The sequence below is a fragment of the Apodemus sylvaticus genome, chromosome 12, assembly GCF_947179515.1.
Source record: "Apodemus sylvaticus chromosome 12, mApoSyl1.1, whole genome shotgun sequence".
NCBI classification, from domain to species: domain Eukaryota; kingdom Metazoa; phylum Chordata; class Mammalia; order Rodentia; family Muridae; genus Apodemus; species Apodemus sylvaticus.
In genome coordinates, this window is record NC_067483.1 from 46,052,768 (window position 1) to 46,071,069 (window position 18,302).

Genomic DNA, 18,302 nt, shown 5'->3' on the forward strand with positions numbered 1-18,302 from the left:
TCAGTAATTTTGTCCATTCTTTTAGCCCTTGAGGTTTGTAGAAAAATTCAGATTATTAGAACTACAGGTTTTCTGGTCAAGTACCTGCTGAAGTAATGGTTAAACTGTAACTCTCCATTGTAGTAAGAAATTTGATATCTGTATTTAGTATGTACATTTGCATTAAATGAATTGAATATAATGTATGTATCTATATTATAGAATGTAAGATTAAGGATTCTGGAATATATAATGTGTTTAATTTTTTTTTTTTAAACACAGAACTACTTTGAAAGAACATTTGAGAATACATAGTGGAGAAAAACCTCATCTTTGTAGTATCTGTGGGCAAAGTTTTCGTCATGGAAGCTCATACAGGTAAGTTAACTTCCCTGCCCTTGTATTAAATGATATAAAATTACAGGCTGGCTTTGGTTTTATTTTACTATAAGTGCTTTGTTTAATTTGAGCCATTCTTAGACTTAAAGTATGTATTTAGGGAAAGCATGTTACTGACTAGACTTTTGTTTCTACTACTTTGATTATCTTCATTCTGCATATAAAATCCTGAATTTTCATCATTACTAACTTTACCAAACCCTTATTGAGCTCTCATTATTTAAACATTGAATTACTTGTCTTTGAGAGAAAGTAGTGTTAAAACTATGGTGTCTCAAGCTTTGAGTGTTTTCTCATCCTTTGTTATAGAAGGATGATTTAATGTGAAAATAGAATAAGATTAAGAACTCTGGAATTCTCAGTTAGATGGCCATATGTGCATTGTTACTTACTTAAGTGTTTTTATCTGAATAAGTATAACTGAAGGTTCTGAACATGTGGAAATTTCCCTCTATACAGGTAGTATTTACTAAGAAATATGTATAATTTTAATTTTTTATTAATGAGCTCTAAAATTGTAGTCTTTTGTCTTTAATGATCATAGTTTCATTTGTTGTCTCTTTAATCATGAAGAGATTTAGTTAATGTAAAATCAAGACATGTTTTAGAAACTTAATAAGGAAAGCTCTTCCTTTCTCTTTGGTATACAAGAGCTTTGTGGGAGTAAAAAGGATTCAACCTAGGTAAAATTTAAATAACCTAAACCCTTTGTTGTTTATCTTTAAATTTGAAGCACCATTCTTTAGTGTAAAAGAAAGTAGTAAAAATGTAATTTTTATCAGTTAGGTCTTTTAAAATACTGTGATTTATCAGCTATCAGTTTATGTATGGTATTAGTTTTGCAGAGGAGTATAATCCTCACTTATTTGGTTGCTGTAAGTAGCTGTCATTGTGTACTTATTTGTATACTTACCCATTTGTCTGATTCTAATTCCTGAAATATATCCTTGAGACTCAGACCATAGCACCCCAAAAGTTTGGTCGAGTTGGTGAGGCAGATCAAAGATTCAAGTACTCAGGAGTGTCTAGAACTGTGTGGTGTGTGCACATTTCAAAGTGCTCTTTCAGAAAGGTGAACAGAAACCTGAGATCCTTGTTTAAAAGATGGGGCAGGAAAAGGCATTGATGCAGAGCAGATGATATGTGACAGTGGTTGGGCAGGCAGACTGATTTCATTCTTTTCATCATTTATTCAAAATCAAGTGTTTTCTTTCTATAGCAGTTTCAGCAGTTTCTGTTCCTATATCTGTAGGCTTCACTTACGAGTGCATCATGATGATAAAAGATATGAGTGTGATGAATGTGGGAAAACATTTATTCGCCATGATCACCTTACAAAGCACAAAAAAATACATTCAGGTAAGTTGTACTTTGTATTGCTGTTTCCTAAATGCTTTCTGTTTATACTAGCTAGTTTTTAGTAGTTTGACATTTGTTGATCACCCCTTCATAATCCTGGTTTTAAATCCTTTCTGTAAAAGCATCTGAAAGTAGCAAAATAATTTTATCTTTACTGAAATTTTAAAGTTTAGTTTTGAATAATTTGCTTATTATGCTGATTCATGCACTAATACTGGAGAAAGAATCACACATTTCTCACTGTGATTATATTTGAGAAGCTGGTGAAAATTTGGTGTATTAAAAGGACATTATTATAACAGTGTGTTAAAATTTTTGTTGTGCTGGATTTTGAGCCTTATGTTTAGAAAAGAATACTTTTATAATCCTGACCAATTTTTCAGATCTTTACATTATAATTTTTATGCTCTGGGGATTTTCATCTCACATTGATGTTCAGGAAGTGTTAATAGATCCAACTATGTGAGTGCAGTAATGGAATGCCATCTCTATGAACACAGTAGAACAGGTGATTACCATCATTATTAAAACATTCCTTAAATATAAAGTGTAAAGATAGGTTTCTTAATGATCACATCCAGGCAAATTGTAGCCATCGTTACTTACGAGGTTTTAATTGCGATTACACATTTTCATTTCAGGTAAGGGAAGACTAAATTTGTATTTCTAGAAGTCATATGCATTAATTGCACATTGGTACTGAGATGTTTAAAGATCAACCTTTGTTTGGATGTATAATAATAGATAATCAACTGGATTTTCCATTATATTTATATTTTGGTTCATTGCAAATTTAAGAAATCTCCATAGATGAATCTATATTAAAATACAAAGATCTAGAAATGTTCAGGTCCCTTTTCTATGTAGTTAAGTAGCTCATCTGACTTTAATGTATGATCATTCAAGGTGTTTTATATCTAGATGTATTTCTAATCAATACCTTACGTTTGAAGTAATTTTTATCTTGTTCTCTTATATTGAAAGGAAAAGTTAGATGTCTACCACAGAAAGTTACTAATTTCTTTTCCATGTGATCAAAACATCCCATCATGAAATTACGCATAGATTCTTTGGGAAAGATAATTGCATAAGTGCTATTTAAGAAATGGCCCAGCTTAAAGGATAGCTTTGTATTTCTAGTAAATTTTTCATCAAATGATCTTACTGTTTGGTCATTATTTCTGTAGAGAAAAGGAGGAAAATAAAGCTTAAATGCTTATTATGATAAAAAAGTATGTGGGCCTTTGTTTTTAGGCGAGAAGGCTCATCAGTGTGAAGAGTGTGGAAAGTGCTTCGGTCGCAGGGATCACCTCACTGTTCATTACAAAAGTGTGCATCTGGGAGAGAAGGTGTGGCAGAAGTGAGTGCACGAGCCTCTTTCCTCTTCTAAATGCCTGATGGAGGGCATTTAGATTGTTTTGTTTGTTCTGTTTAATTTAGTCAGGTTAATCATCTCTCTTTCTTTGGTTGCCATATTCCTCTAAAATTTTAAAGAACTATCCCTACTACTCCCTCTCTCTGTACCCGATTCAAAGACTAGGAAGTGACAGGAATTGGATTTCACCTAAATGCTACTCATTTCACAGATGGCATAGACCTGACAATTACAGTTTGAATTTAACATTAACTTAATATGTATTAGGCATTCCACTATGTTGTTAACTATGTTAACTTTTGGGCCAGCTATAGCTTATATGTGCGTATAGTAAAAACAAAGGATTCATATTTTATTTGTTTTTTATTTAGGGATAAAGTTTACTTTCTTCTTAACCTTTCGTAAGATTTGTTAGGTGAACTAATGAGAGCCACGTCAACTTGTATAAATGCAGACATTGAGATTATTTTAGTTTCTTTTAATCAGGCTCAGTATGTTTCCTTAATTAATTGACTTAAGGTGAAACTCACTCTTTTTAGTGTATATTTTTACAGTCTAGTAATCATTATCTCCGTAAGAATGTAGAAAATTTTATTACCACAAGTTTTTTGCCCTATCCCTTTTTGCCATGTAGCTCAGTAAGTATGTTGTTTTTATTCTTTTGCCTGTATTCTTTCCTTTGTATATTTAATAACTGATTAATGTTGGGTTAAAACATTTTGAAGTTTTATTCTCAAAATTTTTTTTTAAATCTTTAATTAAATATAACTGGAGAATCCTTCAGACCTGTGAGCTTTATTGTTATGACAGCTGTCTGTATAGTCACAGTGTTGTCAGTTATTTTTATTGTTGTGACAGCTGTCTGTATTGTCAGAGTGTTTTCAGTTATATTTATTGTTATGATAGCTGTCTGTATAGTCACAGTGTTGTCAGTTATTTTAATTGTTATAACAGCTGTCTGTATAGTCACAGTATTGTCAGTTATTTATTATGACAGCTGTTTGTATAGTTACAGTGTTGTCAGTTACATATATTGTTATGACAGTTGAGTGTATAGTCACAGTGTTGTCAGGTATATTTACTATTGGTTAAATTTCATAAATGAACCCATTTATTTTCTTAGATATAAAGCAACGTTTCATCAGTGTGATGTTTGTAAGAAGATTTTTAAAGGAAAATCAAGTCTGGAAATGCATTTTCGGACACATTCAGGTAATATTTAAGGGTACTGATGCTGATAACTTTACATAGTTATTAATAATGAAACATCTAGGTGTGTTATTTTTGACTCAAATTTTTATATAGTCTTTTTTTTTTAATTTGTTAAAATTCATGTCATTGGATAAGCAGTGTTTTGGCTTTCTTCTCAGTTTTGAAGATTTAGGAGATTCTTTTCTGTAGAGAATTTGCCTGTGTTGCAGTGCTTCCCCTTTCTTTGGCTCTGTGACTCTCCTGGGTGAACTTTGAAATGTTTCCTCAGGCTTCTAGTATCATTATTTTCTTTTAAAAGAGCGGTGACTCATTAAGTCATAGTGTCTGGGTTTTCTCACACAGGTGCATGTTCCTTTAGGCATTTTAGTAACACTCTGCTTTCAGGGTGTCAAGCGCACTCACTTTCTAATGAAGTATAGGGTCCATTGATTTCATTTCCCCTCATACAGAAATTTTAAAGTTTTAATTTTTTCTTAAATCAAGAAGATTTTTTTATGCACTTAAAATTGCTCTGTTTTATACTCTCTATTATTAGAACTGCTACCTCTGGTAGAAACAAGTAATTATATTGTGAATGTTAGAATGGAAATAAATTCGGGTAATTAAATCCAAAGCTAGTAAAGATACAATGATTCTGCTAAAAGCAAAATTCCATGCTTGCAGGTGCTTTAGATTGTTTCTTCCCCTTGTATTGCTTCCACTCTGACCCGGTGGAAGCACATCTCTAATTCCAATCAAGTATGAAATAGCCAGATACAACTCTTACCACTGAAAAAGTTTTAGGAGTGCATCCATAGGAGTATAAACTGGAGAAACTCTTTCAATGCTATTTTTTCCCCTATCAGTTATAAATAAAAACCGAATAGAACTCCCAAAAATTTAAGCTGAGGTGGTTGATGGTTTAATTCATAGCAATCAATTTTGACCAATGATAAGAGCTATATGTGGCTATTTCATACTTGATTGGAAGTAGAGATGTCCTTCCACTCAGTCTTAGAGTAAAACTACTGTAGCTATGATGGGAATGCAAGGGGAAGAAACAATCTAAAGCAGATGTCAGTATTTTATAGAGTCAGATAATAAATAGATAGCAGACTGTTTCTGCCATAGTCACATAACTGTGTTGCTGTAGGCATTGTTACAAGTTCAGTGTTACCAGTTCCATGCATCTGTGCTCAGTAAAACTATAAAAGCAGCCATCAGTCTGGATTTGACTTACTGAGACCTCAGGAGCACTTGACAAAGTGACTTTTCTAAAAATTGGTTAGTTTCCCAGATCCACATCCCAGGTTTGTTTCTGCACGACTGTTAAGTGTTTATAATTTATGATGACCATTGAAATGACATTATTCCTTATCAACTTATCATTCCCATTATCAACCTACATTCCAGAAATCATGATCTCTGTTTACTGGGTAGGGCATCCTTATCCAGGAAATAGCATTCCTAAATTTGTGTGTTGAGGACTTGCCAGGTATGTAGTAGTTTTATAGTATGGTTTAACTAGGATATGGTGAAGAATAGGTATTATCTGAAAAAACTGAAGATTTTCATACAACATATGCGTGATAAAATTGAGGATTACATAGAGTTTTTGATAAAATTCAATATTTATTTAGAAAAACACTCACATACAATTTTAGGCATACAAATGCATTTGGAATATAATTGAAAAATAAGTATTCATATTTTTGCATAAAATGAAGTTTTTCATCTATTCTGTGTGTGAAAATTGAGTATTACATAGAATAGTTGATAATATTGAAGATTTTTTTGAAAAAAACTCAGATAAGATGATAGGCATAAAATTAATTTTAGGATATAATAGATAAACGAAGATTTAACCATCCTCATTGAAGTAATCAACAGTACCCTTTTGCTGACCAAAAAATTTTGTTGTCTTGGCTGGGAGATCGATTAGATTGTTATGTCCTTGCCCTGCACACAGAAGGACCCAAATTTCATTCTAAGAACCCATATACAAAGCACCCACTTTGTCATTTTACCGGGTAAGATGGTTTTGGGTAGGTGGAGAGAGGCAGGTCCCTGGAGCTGCTGACTAACCAGCCTAGGTTATTTGGAAAACTTAAAGCCAGATACTCTGTCTCAAAGACATGTTAGACACACCTGAGGTTGACTCTGACTCTGACACACCTGTACCCACATGAACATGTATGCATATATAGATAATCAACAGTTTTACTCTCTGTATTTTTTTCTTTAGTCTTAAAATATTTAGTACATGTTACTGGGTTTTGAAATCTTCTTGCTAACTTTTCCTGATCTGTTAGTATATCATTTCTGCAGACAAGGTACAATATAGGTCATTTTCAGTTTGAATTTATCATTCTTTCCTATGAGTTACTTCAAATCTTGCTTTTAGCTATAAAAATCAGAGAAATTAGTTGGGAAGTTCTTCAGATTTTCTTTTACAAATGAATTATTCTCAACCATTTTGTTGTATATATCCTCAGCAGTTGCCTTGTTGGGATGTAGTGGATAGTTAGAATTTGCACAAGGGCGACAAGCTGCTTAGGGATTGATTTTAGGGTGTGTCTGTCCGTCCGTCCTTCCTTCCTTCCTTCCTTCCTTCCTTCCTTCCTTCCTCCCTCCCTCCCTCCCTCCCTCCCTCCCTTCCTTCCTTAACATGAATTGTTCTTGTAAACTACTTTTATTCATGGTAGTTTATAAAATGTACAAATCTTATAGAACTGCCCAGTCTTCTTTTTTACGTGAATTTGTCAAATAGAGCAGTACTAGGGTGTTAGAGACATCCTTTATCACTATTCCTTGGGAGTAACATCCTTGAAAGACATGGCTGGCTATTTTGAGTACATTACCAGAAGTTAATTTTCCCTGACTGAATTTCATATTATGGAATCTTAACTATATTTATTCACTTATCTTTTTGGTGAAAATGAGTTTAGATTTTTTGGCTTGTTTTCATGGGTGACTTTTTTTTTTTTTCCTAGATTAGTGTCTACTTTTGCAAGAAAAATAGATAACACTACTTTTCAGGATGCTGACATGCCTTATAATGTCTCTTTATTCTTTACTTATGTTGTATAGATTTTAATTTTATTGTTATTTTAATAGTGCATATGACAACTAAGGGCTTCGTGTGTGTGTGTGTGTGTGTGTGTGTGTGTGCACGCGCACGTGCCTGTCTTGGATTTAAACCCTGGGCCTTGGCTTGCAAGGCAGGTGCTGTACCTCTGTCACACCCAGAGCCCAAGCTTGACCCTGTTGGTATTTGCTCTTCTCCCCTCTCTGTTCCATTCTCCACCTCTGCCTGATAACTGCAGTTACCTTCATTTGTGGCTTTCAGCATCCATTTTCAGACCCAGGACTTGGAGTTAGTTCTGCTGCCATATCTATCTTATGTACCCTTTTTGAGCTATCAGCAGCCTTTCAAGGCTTTTCATAGTTATTTGGCTCTGTTGATAATCAAGTTAATTTGCCCATTTCAAAGTCTTAACCTTAAACACACTAAAAACTTCTCTGCTGTGAAGCAACAAAGTCACAGCCTCTGTGGATCAGAACATACATATCTTTATGGGGTTACTATTCTTCCTAGCATTTTGGCTGTGCTAGAATTTTTTTATGTTTGTTTATTTGTTTTTTGCTCTTTCATAAAAAACAAACAAGCAAAAAACTACAGTGTAACAACTGAACTGCATAAGATCAAAACAGACTTGGCATTCTTACTCTTTTCCCCAGTGAACTTTAAAAGTTTTCACCTCTTGCTGGAGATGAAAGTTAACTACTTTTGTTGTTCTAACCCTTAAAAGATCAAGTTAATCAGTGGCTGTTTTGGGTTTTAAAACTTTGAGGTAGAAGGAAATTAAGTGTTTGAGTTTAATAAACCTTTCATGTGTCTCTTTTAGTAGTGATGAAGCAATGGTGATAATAAAGCTCACCACACACTGCACATTGTACCGAGACAAGGACTAAGCAGCTCTTTAGCCCTATTTGTTTAAGTTATTTCCTTTGTAGGAACTATTGTTGTTCTATATTGCAGGAGGGGAACCAGGCTTAGAGGCTTGGCTAGTAAATGGTTTATCCAGGCCTTAAGCCCAGATCATTTTGATGTTTAATTCATTAGCTTTATGAGTTTGATAGGCTGTTTTCATTTATGATAGCATAAAACACTACTGTTTTTACAGGTATGCGTGTAATAAATTTGCTACTTAAAATTTGCCATCTTATCAAGTGAGTATATTATACATTAATTTTATTTTTGTTCATTCAGGTGAAAAACCATACAAGTGTCAAATTTGCAATCAGTCATTTAGGATTAAGAAAACTTTAACAAAACACCTGGTTATTCACTCTGATGCCCGGCCTTTCAATTGTCAACACTGCAATGCCACATTTAAGCGGAAAGATAAGCTGAAGTATCACATTGACCATGTTCATGGGATAAAATCTCCTGATGATTCTCTCAGTACTTCTGAGGAAAAACTCATGTCTTTGCCAATAGAGTACTCATCTGACGATAAGATCTTTCAAGCAGAAACAAAACAGTATCTGGACCAGCCCAAAGTTTATCAGTCGGAAGCCAAGACTATGCTACAGAACGTGTCTGCAGAAGTATGTGTTCCAGTAACATTGGTCCCAGTTCAAATGCCTGACACATCCAGCGATCTGGGGCCTCACACCACCACACTTCCCACGTCGTCCCATGAGATGCTGTCTCCACAGCCACAGCCAACTGATTATCCTCGCGCAGCAGACTTAGCATTTCTGGAAAAATATACTCTTACTCCTCAGCCTGCAAATATAGTTCACCCTGTCCGACCTGAACAGATGCTAGATCCTAGAGAACCGTCTTATCTTGGAACATTACTGGGCCTCGATAGCACAACTGCTGTTCAGAATATGTCCAGTAGTGAGCATCGTTCATGAGTAAACATTCCATAGATGTTTGTAAGCCGACAGCCAGAGCAACTGGCTTTGGAATTAGTAGGCTGCTATTTTTTTCCCCATTTTTTTTTTCTAATTTCTCAAGTCTTCAGAATCTTCAAATCAAGAAAAGTTTATTTCTATTGACTGAATACTTGGACACATTTTGACATAATATTTCAAGTATGATTTTTTTTTAAAAAGATCATCTAGTACTAATTTTTAAATTTTTAAATTTCAGATTATTAGCTGCTGACAATGGTGGAGATATTTTTTTAAATCATCAGTGGACTTTTTTCCTTTCCTTTTCTTTTCTCTTTTCTTTTCTTTTCTTTTTTGAGACAGGGTCTTAGTTTGTAGCCCAGGGTAGCCTCAATTTGTGACAGACTTTCTGCCTTAGCTAACAATTGCTAGGATTACAGGTGTGAGCCCCAAGCCAAGGATTTACTTTTAATCACCTATTTTCTCCATTTCCCATATTGCTATGAAGTTTTAAGAACCATGTAGCCTATAGGAAGGAATGTAAACATATGTCAATAATGGCAAACATTTAATACTAATTAAATATTTCATTCAGATTTTCAAAATTGAGTTTAGAAATTTATTGAAATTTCTTACATATTTTTGTAAGAAAATGTTGATACTTGGAGGTTGTCAGTATATTTGGGTTTTTCACAAGCCAAAATCCAAGAGCTAACAAATTCAAGATTAGCATGCTAAATGAAATTGTTATTTTAATCCAAATAATTGGACCTGTACTCAACTATGATAAGTAATAAATACAAACTTAGCTCTAGGCATTATGTTATCTAATTGAGTATATTGTAACGATTAGATGTCAGCTTTGCCTACATATATCGTCAGTATACATGTGCATTTGGTCTCTGGCACATACTCCATATTCACAGCACGTGTCAGCACCTACTCATGAATAAAGAAGGGACAGGTATAACCAAGTTGATGGCAGTTCAAGTAAGTCTTGCAGTTAGCATGTCATCTACCGCAGTTGGATGACTGATACAGGGAAACAGAACCGATATATTTTACATATAGTTATCAGAAAAGGTGCCAAACCAGTCCTCTAATTTGCCCTACCTTAACTCAGTGATCTTCAGCAGAGTTCGCTACTGTTGGTGTGTAGATCGACACTTAAGCCAGATCTTTATTTTTGCTTCTGTGTGAGATTTGTCTCTATTCTTCATTGTTTTTGGATGAGGCAATGGTTGAAGTCTTGGTGAAAGGAAATAGGAATTATAGCAGCACTTCACAGATTAAGTGAAGAAAAAATCTGCCAGAATTGTGAAATACCTTTAGAGATGTGCACTTTGCATTTTTTTTTCAAGTTAATTTCATCTTAATGTAGGATGAGGTTTACTTTGTGGAGTTGCTGATGCTTAGACCAGGCAGGCTTGACTCACTGTTGACATGCAGTTTGTATGGAAACTACTGGAAAAATGGCAGTTTAAAAAATTTTTTTCTATTTCAATTTGTTTACACTCCTAATTGCGTTTAGCACTTTTGTGTGTGTGTGTGTGTGTGTGTGTGTGTGTGTGTGTAAACTGTAACGTCTTGCCTGGCCCTTGTGGGTTTTGAAAACATATCACAAATAAAATAATGAACTTTTAGTGAATAAAATGCAATCCATAAGGAGGAAACTGTTTAAGCACTTAAGGAATGAAGGTACTTTATAGGGACAGTTGCCATATTGATGTTCCAAGAGCACGTTGCAAATTGAGGCATCAACCAAAGTAGATAATATAAATAGTAAAGATAACCTGAGCTTTGCCTCACTTATCAAAGTTTGGTTGTTGTAATTGTCTTTGGACTAGTGAACTTAATTTTGTATTATTTCTTATTGCTAAAGCATTCTTACTTAGTGTGGAAGTGTTCTGTGGACACTAATGATGGAGCTAGTGTCTGAGCACTATGAGTCCTAGACTTTTAAATCATTGTCAAGAGTACAGATTTGTGATTTTTATCTGAAAGGCAGATAAGATTTTTAATTAAATATCTTACTAAAATGAAAACATCACACCTAGAAATGTACTTTGCTCTAGAGATAAGCTAATGTAGAAAAATTTGGGTTTATCAAAAAAGGCAAATGGTATATATGTATTTATGTGCATGATAAATTGTATATTTTGACAGAAACGGAGGGTACAACATTTTCACAGTGGAACTATTCCCTTGGGTTTTGAAGGTGTTTAAGGTTCTTTCAGTAATGATACTCTAACACTTTAAATATATGACTTAATTTTAGGAATTGGTTTACATAGGACTTTTTAAGAATATAGCTCTTATGTAGAGTGACATACAATTGTATAATTGTATTTAGCTATTATTGTAGACAAGCTGGAATAGTGTCTGTTATCAAAAACATCTTCACGTTATCTCATTTGAACCTCGTAAGCAGTTTTGAAGTAAAAAGGAAATGATGTATTTCCATTTTAAAGAGAGAGGACTCATTTTGACTCTACTCATGGCAGAACTGCTCTTAATGGAAGGAGGAGACACCAAGCATTAACAAATACCTACTGTGTGCAAGTCCTTCCTTCTCTTGTTCCTAACGCAGTCTGGAGGTAGACAGTTATAGTATTTAGGAAGAAATAAGTAAACCCTCAATAATGAAAAAATTACCTGTTCCCTCTAGTTTCCAAAAACATAAGAACATGGATTTGAGTAAACTGAATGTATATTAGTATTTTAAGTTGGCACAAAAATTAAGAAATGGGCCCCACTCTTAGTTGACCTTTTTATGACTTTAAGATCATTGTTTTGTAACTATGATTAATGTTTTGAATCTTGCAAGTAGGTTTAGCCTCATTGTGAATATTTTATTTTGTGAGTATAATTTATTGTTTTAAATTAATTTTGATAGATACATTAGCACTTAATCTGTAAATTGAATAAGTTATTGAGTGCAGAAATTTATTAACTTACTGACTCTGACTTAATGCACCAAAGATTTTGAGTAGGTATTGAGTAGTTTAAAAGAATTTAAATTCGTTGTTGTTTGACTATATATATTTGTCCAAAGAAGCACAGCTGAAGTCCTTGGATACTGAATTTTAAAAATTGTTAGTTTGAATACTGAGATAAAGTATTAAATGTTTGTGTTTATATGTATAAAATAAGTAGAGGAAAATACTCTGGGAACATTCATACTGACCAACCAGTTACAAGTGAGAATACTCATTTCTCTCAGTTTAGTTGAATGCAGTTTTTTAATAAACACTATTCAATAATCTTATATTTTACACTACATTATAAAAATAATTTCTGCCTTAGAGGGGTTTTTTTGTTGTTTTTAGATCAAGTCGAGGTTATTTTTATAAGAAATCTCTTTGGTTTTGACAGCCTAAAATACCACTTAACCATAGGGGTTGTTCCTCATGCCAGCAAGGTCCCTTCAAGCTACTATAAAAGGAGTAAAGTTTGCAGACTTTTAATTTAGAACTTTACTGCTGGGCAAAAGAGGAATAAATTTACCATTTTAAACTGGTGCTTTAATAAACTGACTGCCTTTTAAGTGATGGTAGCATAAAGGAAGTACACTGCTTTCTTTCAACCCTAAAAAGTGTCAAAAACCTTTATGGAGTGACTATAAATATTAAGGGCTAATCAGTTCCACCCATTGCTTTTCACTCAATCACAAGTTACCTAAACACAACTAACCTGGTATGTTTATGAGCTTGAATGTTCTTCCTACAATATCACTCTAATTTATTATTTATGGAGAGGTTTTTGAACATTAGTTAAGAGTGTCCTTTTAGACCATCTTTATTGAATTGAATACTTTGTACTTTTTCAGAGATGTGTAGTTGTGTAGCATTTTTTCTCTGTTGCCTAGATTGTACTGGTAAATAAATGACTTGTTCATTTTGCTTTATTTTTTGGTTCTGAGTCTTAATATTCCTGTTGCCTGCTGGCTGGGCAACAGCCTTTTATGTGTTATGTTAACTTAGAAAAAATGACATTAAGCGGTAGTGTGGACATCGGTCTTTATTATAATTTACATGTCTTTTAAGTTTGTACTATGGCTTTTATAGCTACTGGAGTCACTCCTCAGCCTGTCTAGAAGTTTAGCAGAATCTAACAGAAGGAATTGTACGTCTGTTCCTCTTGTTACTCTATCTCTGATTACTCTCCTCTTATGTAACTTGTGACTATGAACTCACAGCTCTGCACTGAAGACTTAGTTCACTTTCCGTGAAGGGAACATGGTTGGTGGTGTGAGAAGAACTGCTGTTAGCGAGCGGCAGCGTCCTAGTCAACACCAGACTTGAGTGATGACTCAGGAAGAAGCACGACTTTTCGACAGTCATGTCTGGACATATTTAGTGCCAAATTTAAAAAGACTGAAAATGCATTATTTCATAAGGAATAAGTACAGTTTCTAAATGTTTAAGTAGAATTATATATGTTACCTGCTATTCTTGTGAGTAATGGATTGAGAATAATTTTCTACACAGCATGTAGGAACTAGACAATTCTACATATCCCACTTATTTCTTTCCCCATTTTCCTTTTAGTAATCTCTGTGGGTTTTTTTTTCTTTGTTTTTTTGATGTCTTTCCATGATTCTTATAACATTTTTACTTACAGTACTTTTCCTTTTGATATCGCCATATGTTTTACGCTTCTTTGGAAGTGGATCGCTATTACAAAAGCAGTGGGAATAGGTTGATTGTGTGGAAGATGGGAGGAGGAGGAGGATTTGGTAGGGAAGATGTGCTTATGTTAGACTAATTCATGTTTTAACTTACTGTATATTGATCTTAAGTCTGTGACCTTTGAAAGATCCCCAAGCCATTTATTTAGAGAGAATTTAAAGATGTTATTTGGAGAAGCAAATGTTAAAGCTAAAAACCTTTTGAATTCTCAAGTAAAGCTAAGCAATTTCAGTATGTTGCATTACTGCTGGAGATTCCGAAAGTCTCTTGAATGAAGAGCCCATGCACATCTCATTGTCACTATGCCTCTCAGTTTGATATTCCTGCTTGTATAAAGTTGAATAATGTTCCATGGTGTGATTATCGAACTTCCTTTATCCCTTTAACAATCAAGACTTTTCTTCTTGTAAGTAAAGCTATTACAGTTGATGAGGGTGAATTGCCCAAAGCTGGGTGTTTAGCTGCTCTGAGTTCTGTCATAACTGTTCTGTTTAAGGGAGAAATGGTGTATATTGAAATAGAAATGCCTTTGTTTTCTGTCTCTAATTGGAATTTTTGTTTTGAATTAAGAACAATTTTAAAAGCAATTACAGAGGAAAATCTAAAATATGGAAATTCATTATTTTCCACTGTATGAAAAATGTCTTGAGTTTAGTAGATATTTTGTTTGTCTCGTGTTTCTTAAATATAAATGTATAGTAAAGATTCAGTTCGTTGTGAGGAGTAGATGAGGTCTTGCATAGTAAACTAGTTCTTTGTGTTATTTTGATATTTAAAATAAACAGAGTTCTTTGGTCCTAGTAAAGCACATCCAGGTTTTTTTCAAATTACATTTTCAGAGTACAATGTTCTGCAAGTGTCTATAAAATGTCAAAACCACGAGCAAATGCAAATCCAAGAATCTTGGGGACATTTTTGAAGCATGATTCTAATAAATTACATATTATTTAAGTTATATTTACATATAAATATATATTAAATGTATAGATGAATGGGCCTTAATTTTTTCAGTGTTTCATATATAAATTCAAGTATTAGAGATGACTTTGAAGTAGTCATGTTGCTTTTGGGGACTTCTAAAGTGTAGCAAAATTCTCTTACTAAGAGTGGGCATTCCTACCTCCTCATTTCTGCAGTTATTCACTCTGCTTTTTGGGGGAGGGTACTTAATGACTCTGCAGGATCTCATCCCAACCTGACAGACTCCATTTCTGTTACAGTCTTCAGTGTGCCATCAGCATTGATTATGATTATTACAAAGAAAGATCATGTCTAAAAAAAAAAATCACAAAACAACCCAACAACCTACTACCGGTTGTCTTTACATCTCTGTTCAGCCAAGGAAACATAAAACTGATTAATTCCGGACAGACATATCAGATAAGACATGGTTTATATAAATATTTCTTGGCTTATTTAACAATTGTGTCTGGTTATATGTGACAGTCACTGTCACTGCCAGGCTTTCTGACATAGTGACACAATGCTGGTAAACCACACAAGTTACTAGAAAAAAAATATTACAGTGTTGTTTGTTGACACAGAATGAAAACCCTCACCCCGGTTCCATTTTATGAGAGAATTTAGAGGTCACATATGAAAAACAGTGGCCTATGGACACAGATATAATTTTATTCCAAATTCCATGTTCGAAGGTAGTAACAAGTTAATGACATTTTTTTTTTTTTACAATATTTAATGGCACTTTTCCAGTACATAGAAAGATTAGGTATGTGTGCTAAGGCAATAGGGAACCCCGTTATAGCCTCAGATGCTGGCAGTAGTCAGTTTTGGAATACATGGTTGGAAGCCAGTACTGTATTTCTACATACAACTATTTTACACAATGGTCACAAAGATGTTAGGTAACTTAGGAAGGATAGTAGACATGGCTATTAAGACTAGCTAGCTGTTCCCCAGTAATTATTTATTGGACTTGACCGCCAACATTCTAACCCCTCCACTATCACTGATGTGTTCTAATTAGTTACTCAGCCTTGCCTAGGACCAGTTGAGCTTGCCATTTCTTTCCAGGGATTTGTTCACAAGTTGCACTCAGCTATTCAAGACCGCATGCAGCAGTGGGTTGGACACAGTTATGATTTTCTTTTCTTCACCGGAACGTGTTTAAAACATCAAGGGCGATTTCTGTACTTGCAGACGGTCTCTTTGAGTCAAGGAAGTTTGTTGCCTTTTTATTTTTGCTCCTAGTAACCCTGACAACCCCGCCAACGTTTAAACAAGGCGCCGCCTCCTCATTGGCCAGGCGTTCTCGCTCGCTCATTGGCTCTTTAGTGATTTGGGTTTTTCCTCACTGATTGGTCCGCTAGCGAGGGTTCCGGGCGCTCCCCATTGGTGGAGGCGAGATATTTGAACTGAGCAAAAGCGGCTAGGCTGCTTGCCCTGGAGTTGCGGGGACACCTCTGGCCTTCTGATCTTTGTCCTAGGTCTTGGCTTCCCGGAAGCCTGCGGGACCCGGACAGCGGGTACCTGACTGCCCGGCGCGGGCGGCTGCCATGGCGACGGTGCAGACGGCTTTCTGCTCGGAGGAGAGCGGGCGGCGCGCGCGCCGCGATCCCGCGGCCGAGGATACGTCTCCGCCGGTGCTGTTGCTCAGCCACTTCTGCCCTATTCCCTTCCTCTGCTTCGGGGATGTCCGCGTGGGCACGTCGCGGACCCGGTCTCTGGTCCTGCATAACCCGCACGAGGAGCCTGTGCATGTGGAGCTGTCGCTGCTGCGCGCCGCAGGCCAGGGCTTCAGCGTGTCGCGGAACCGCTGCGAGCTGAAGGTAGGAGCGAGGGGCAGGTCCCCGTGGGTGGCGTCATCTTGGGGTGTAGCAAGAAACTCCGAGAAGACCTGAATCAGCTCCCAGTCTTCACGGTGGGGCTAGGAGATAATGGGACTCCAACACCAAGTCTGCTTCCTGTTTTGATCTTGGGACGCTCTTCTTGCAGGGTAGGGCAGGGATAAAACAGGACTCCAGGACCTTGACTTGACTTGACCAGGGATGGGAGGTGGGTGGGGCGCCCTCTGCTGAAGTGAGGCTGGGAAAGAGCTAGACCCGATACCAAATCCGCTCTTCCTTTCGACCCCGAGACACCCTCTGCAGAAGTGGGACTAGGAGAGAGCAAGACCCCAGCACCAAGTCAACTCAGTCGACCGGCGTTGGCATTATATGGTTTGGCGAAAGTGGGCAGTAACTTGCTTGGGATGATGAATGAAAGCGCGTGCACCTGCCATCCCTAGAAGCATTTCAGAAAGTTTCTGTTAAACAGACAAGCGTTTTAAATAGACTTTTGGCAGATGCTGCAAAACGGTTTGAGTTTCTAAAGATGGTACTCTTTAACATTCCCTGTTTTACATTGATGAAAAAAAATTTGTTTGTTTGTTTTTTTGCGACAGGGTTGCTCTGTGTAGTCCTAGCTGCCCTGGAACTCATCACTCTGTAGACCAGGCTAGCTTAGAAATCCCCCTGCCTCTGCCTTCCAAGTGCTGGGATTAAAGGCATCCCCCACCTTTTTTTTTTTTTTTTGGAAGTTTTCTAACTGCTTCCTTTCAGCCATTTTAATATACATTTTGTTTTTCATATATTTGGACTCAGTGGAACTCCATTTCTGTTGCGATAATGAAAAAACTGTTTTGTTTAAATATCCACAGCCCAACCCCTAAAGCAACCTCAGAATTGTACTGTGAAGTGCAGGCAACCTTTGTAGTTTACTCTTTTTTTTTTTTTCCTTTTCCTTTGGTGTTCTTGTAGTCTTAAAATGTTTCATTCTGACTGGGATTACTGTGTCTTTTTCAATGAGAATCTCTAAAGCTGTGGAAACAGTTCGCTGAGGGAGCCCTGCACACACTGCCTACTAACCAGTAAGGATGTCCTCAGGGGAAAGGCTAATCCGAGGTTGGTTGGTTGCATCATCTGGAGTCCCAACACTTAAGAAACCATTGCCCTCCCTTTGATGAACAACTGCCTGGTTTTCTGTCTATGGAAAGATATTTTGGCTTGTAGAGGGGAAATTCTGTTAATATTGTTAATCAGCTGGTTTAAAAATCTATAGTTTCTACTTTTCAAGAATAGCTTATCCTTTTCACTTAAACAAGTTCCATTCCACACATGGCATCTTAGGCTTGTCCAAGCACACACTTTACCACTGAGTTAGCTCCTGAGCCCCTGCCATTACATTTTAAAAGCCACTCAATTTAAATGATTTGTAGATTATCAGTTCTTCTGGTTTTGTGCAATTGGATTTTATTACAGTTTTATAGTTTTTATTATATTTATAATTTTATTTTGTTGTGGACTTTTATTGCTAATGGCTTTTTTCTTATAATGAAGGAGTGTTGGAAATGAAGGAAAAATAATTAACTCTATTAGGGTATGATAACAGTTATCAATCTA

The 18,302-nt window shown here is 35.7% G+C and overlaps 2 protein-coding genes across 7 annotated transcripts in view; both read left to right on the forward strand.

Annotated features, from left to right (window-relative positions):
• The window catches only part of Zbtb41 (zinc finger and BTB domain containing 41), a 30,856-nt gene extending 17,738 nt beyond the window's left edge, over positions 1 to 13,118 (forward strand). For all 6 annotated transcript variants that reach the window (XM_052200779.1, XM_052200780.1, XM_052200778.1 and 3 more), the window contains exons 7-11: positions 262 to 357; positions 1,631 to 1,737; positions 2,992 to 3,097; positions 4,236 to 4,324; positions 8,577 to 13,118. In XM_052200779.1, the coding sequence (XP_052056739.1) occupies positions 262 to 357; positions 1,631 to 1,737; positions 2,992 to 3,097; positions 4,236 to 4,324; positions 8,577 to 9,232 (1,054 nt within the window). In that variant the 3' untranslated portion in view covers positions 9,233 to 13,118. The remainder of the gene's footprint in view (positions 1 to 261; positions 358 to 1,630; positions 1,738 to 2,991; positions 3,098 to 4,235; positions 4,325 to 8,576) is intronic.
• Positions 13,119 to 15,628: 2,510 nt separating this feature from the next.
• Positions 15,629 to 18,302, forward strand: part of Aspm (assembly factor for spindle microtubules) — a 44,836-nt gene continuing 42,162 nt past the window's right edge. Inside the window, exon 1 of the mRNA XM_052200777.1 lies at positions 15,629 to 16,691. Coding sequence (XP_052056737.1) covers positions 16,419 to 16,691 — 273 coding nt within the window. The 5' untranslated portion in view covers positions 15,629 to 16,418. The remainder of the gene's footprint in view (positions 16,692 to 18,302) is intronic.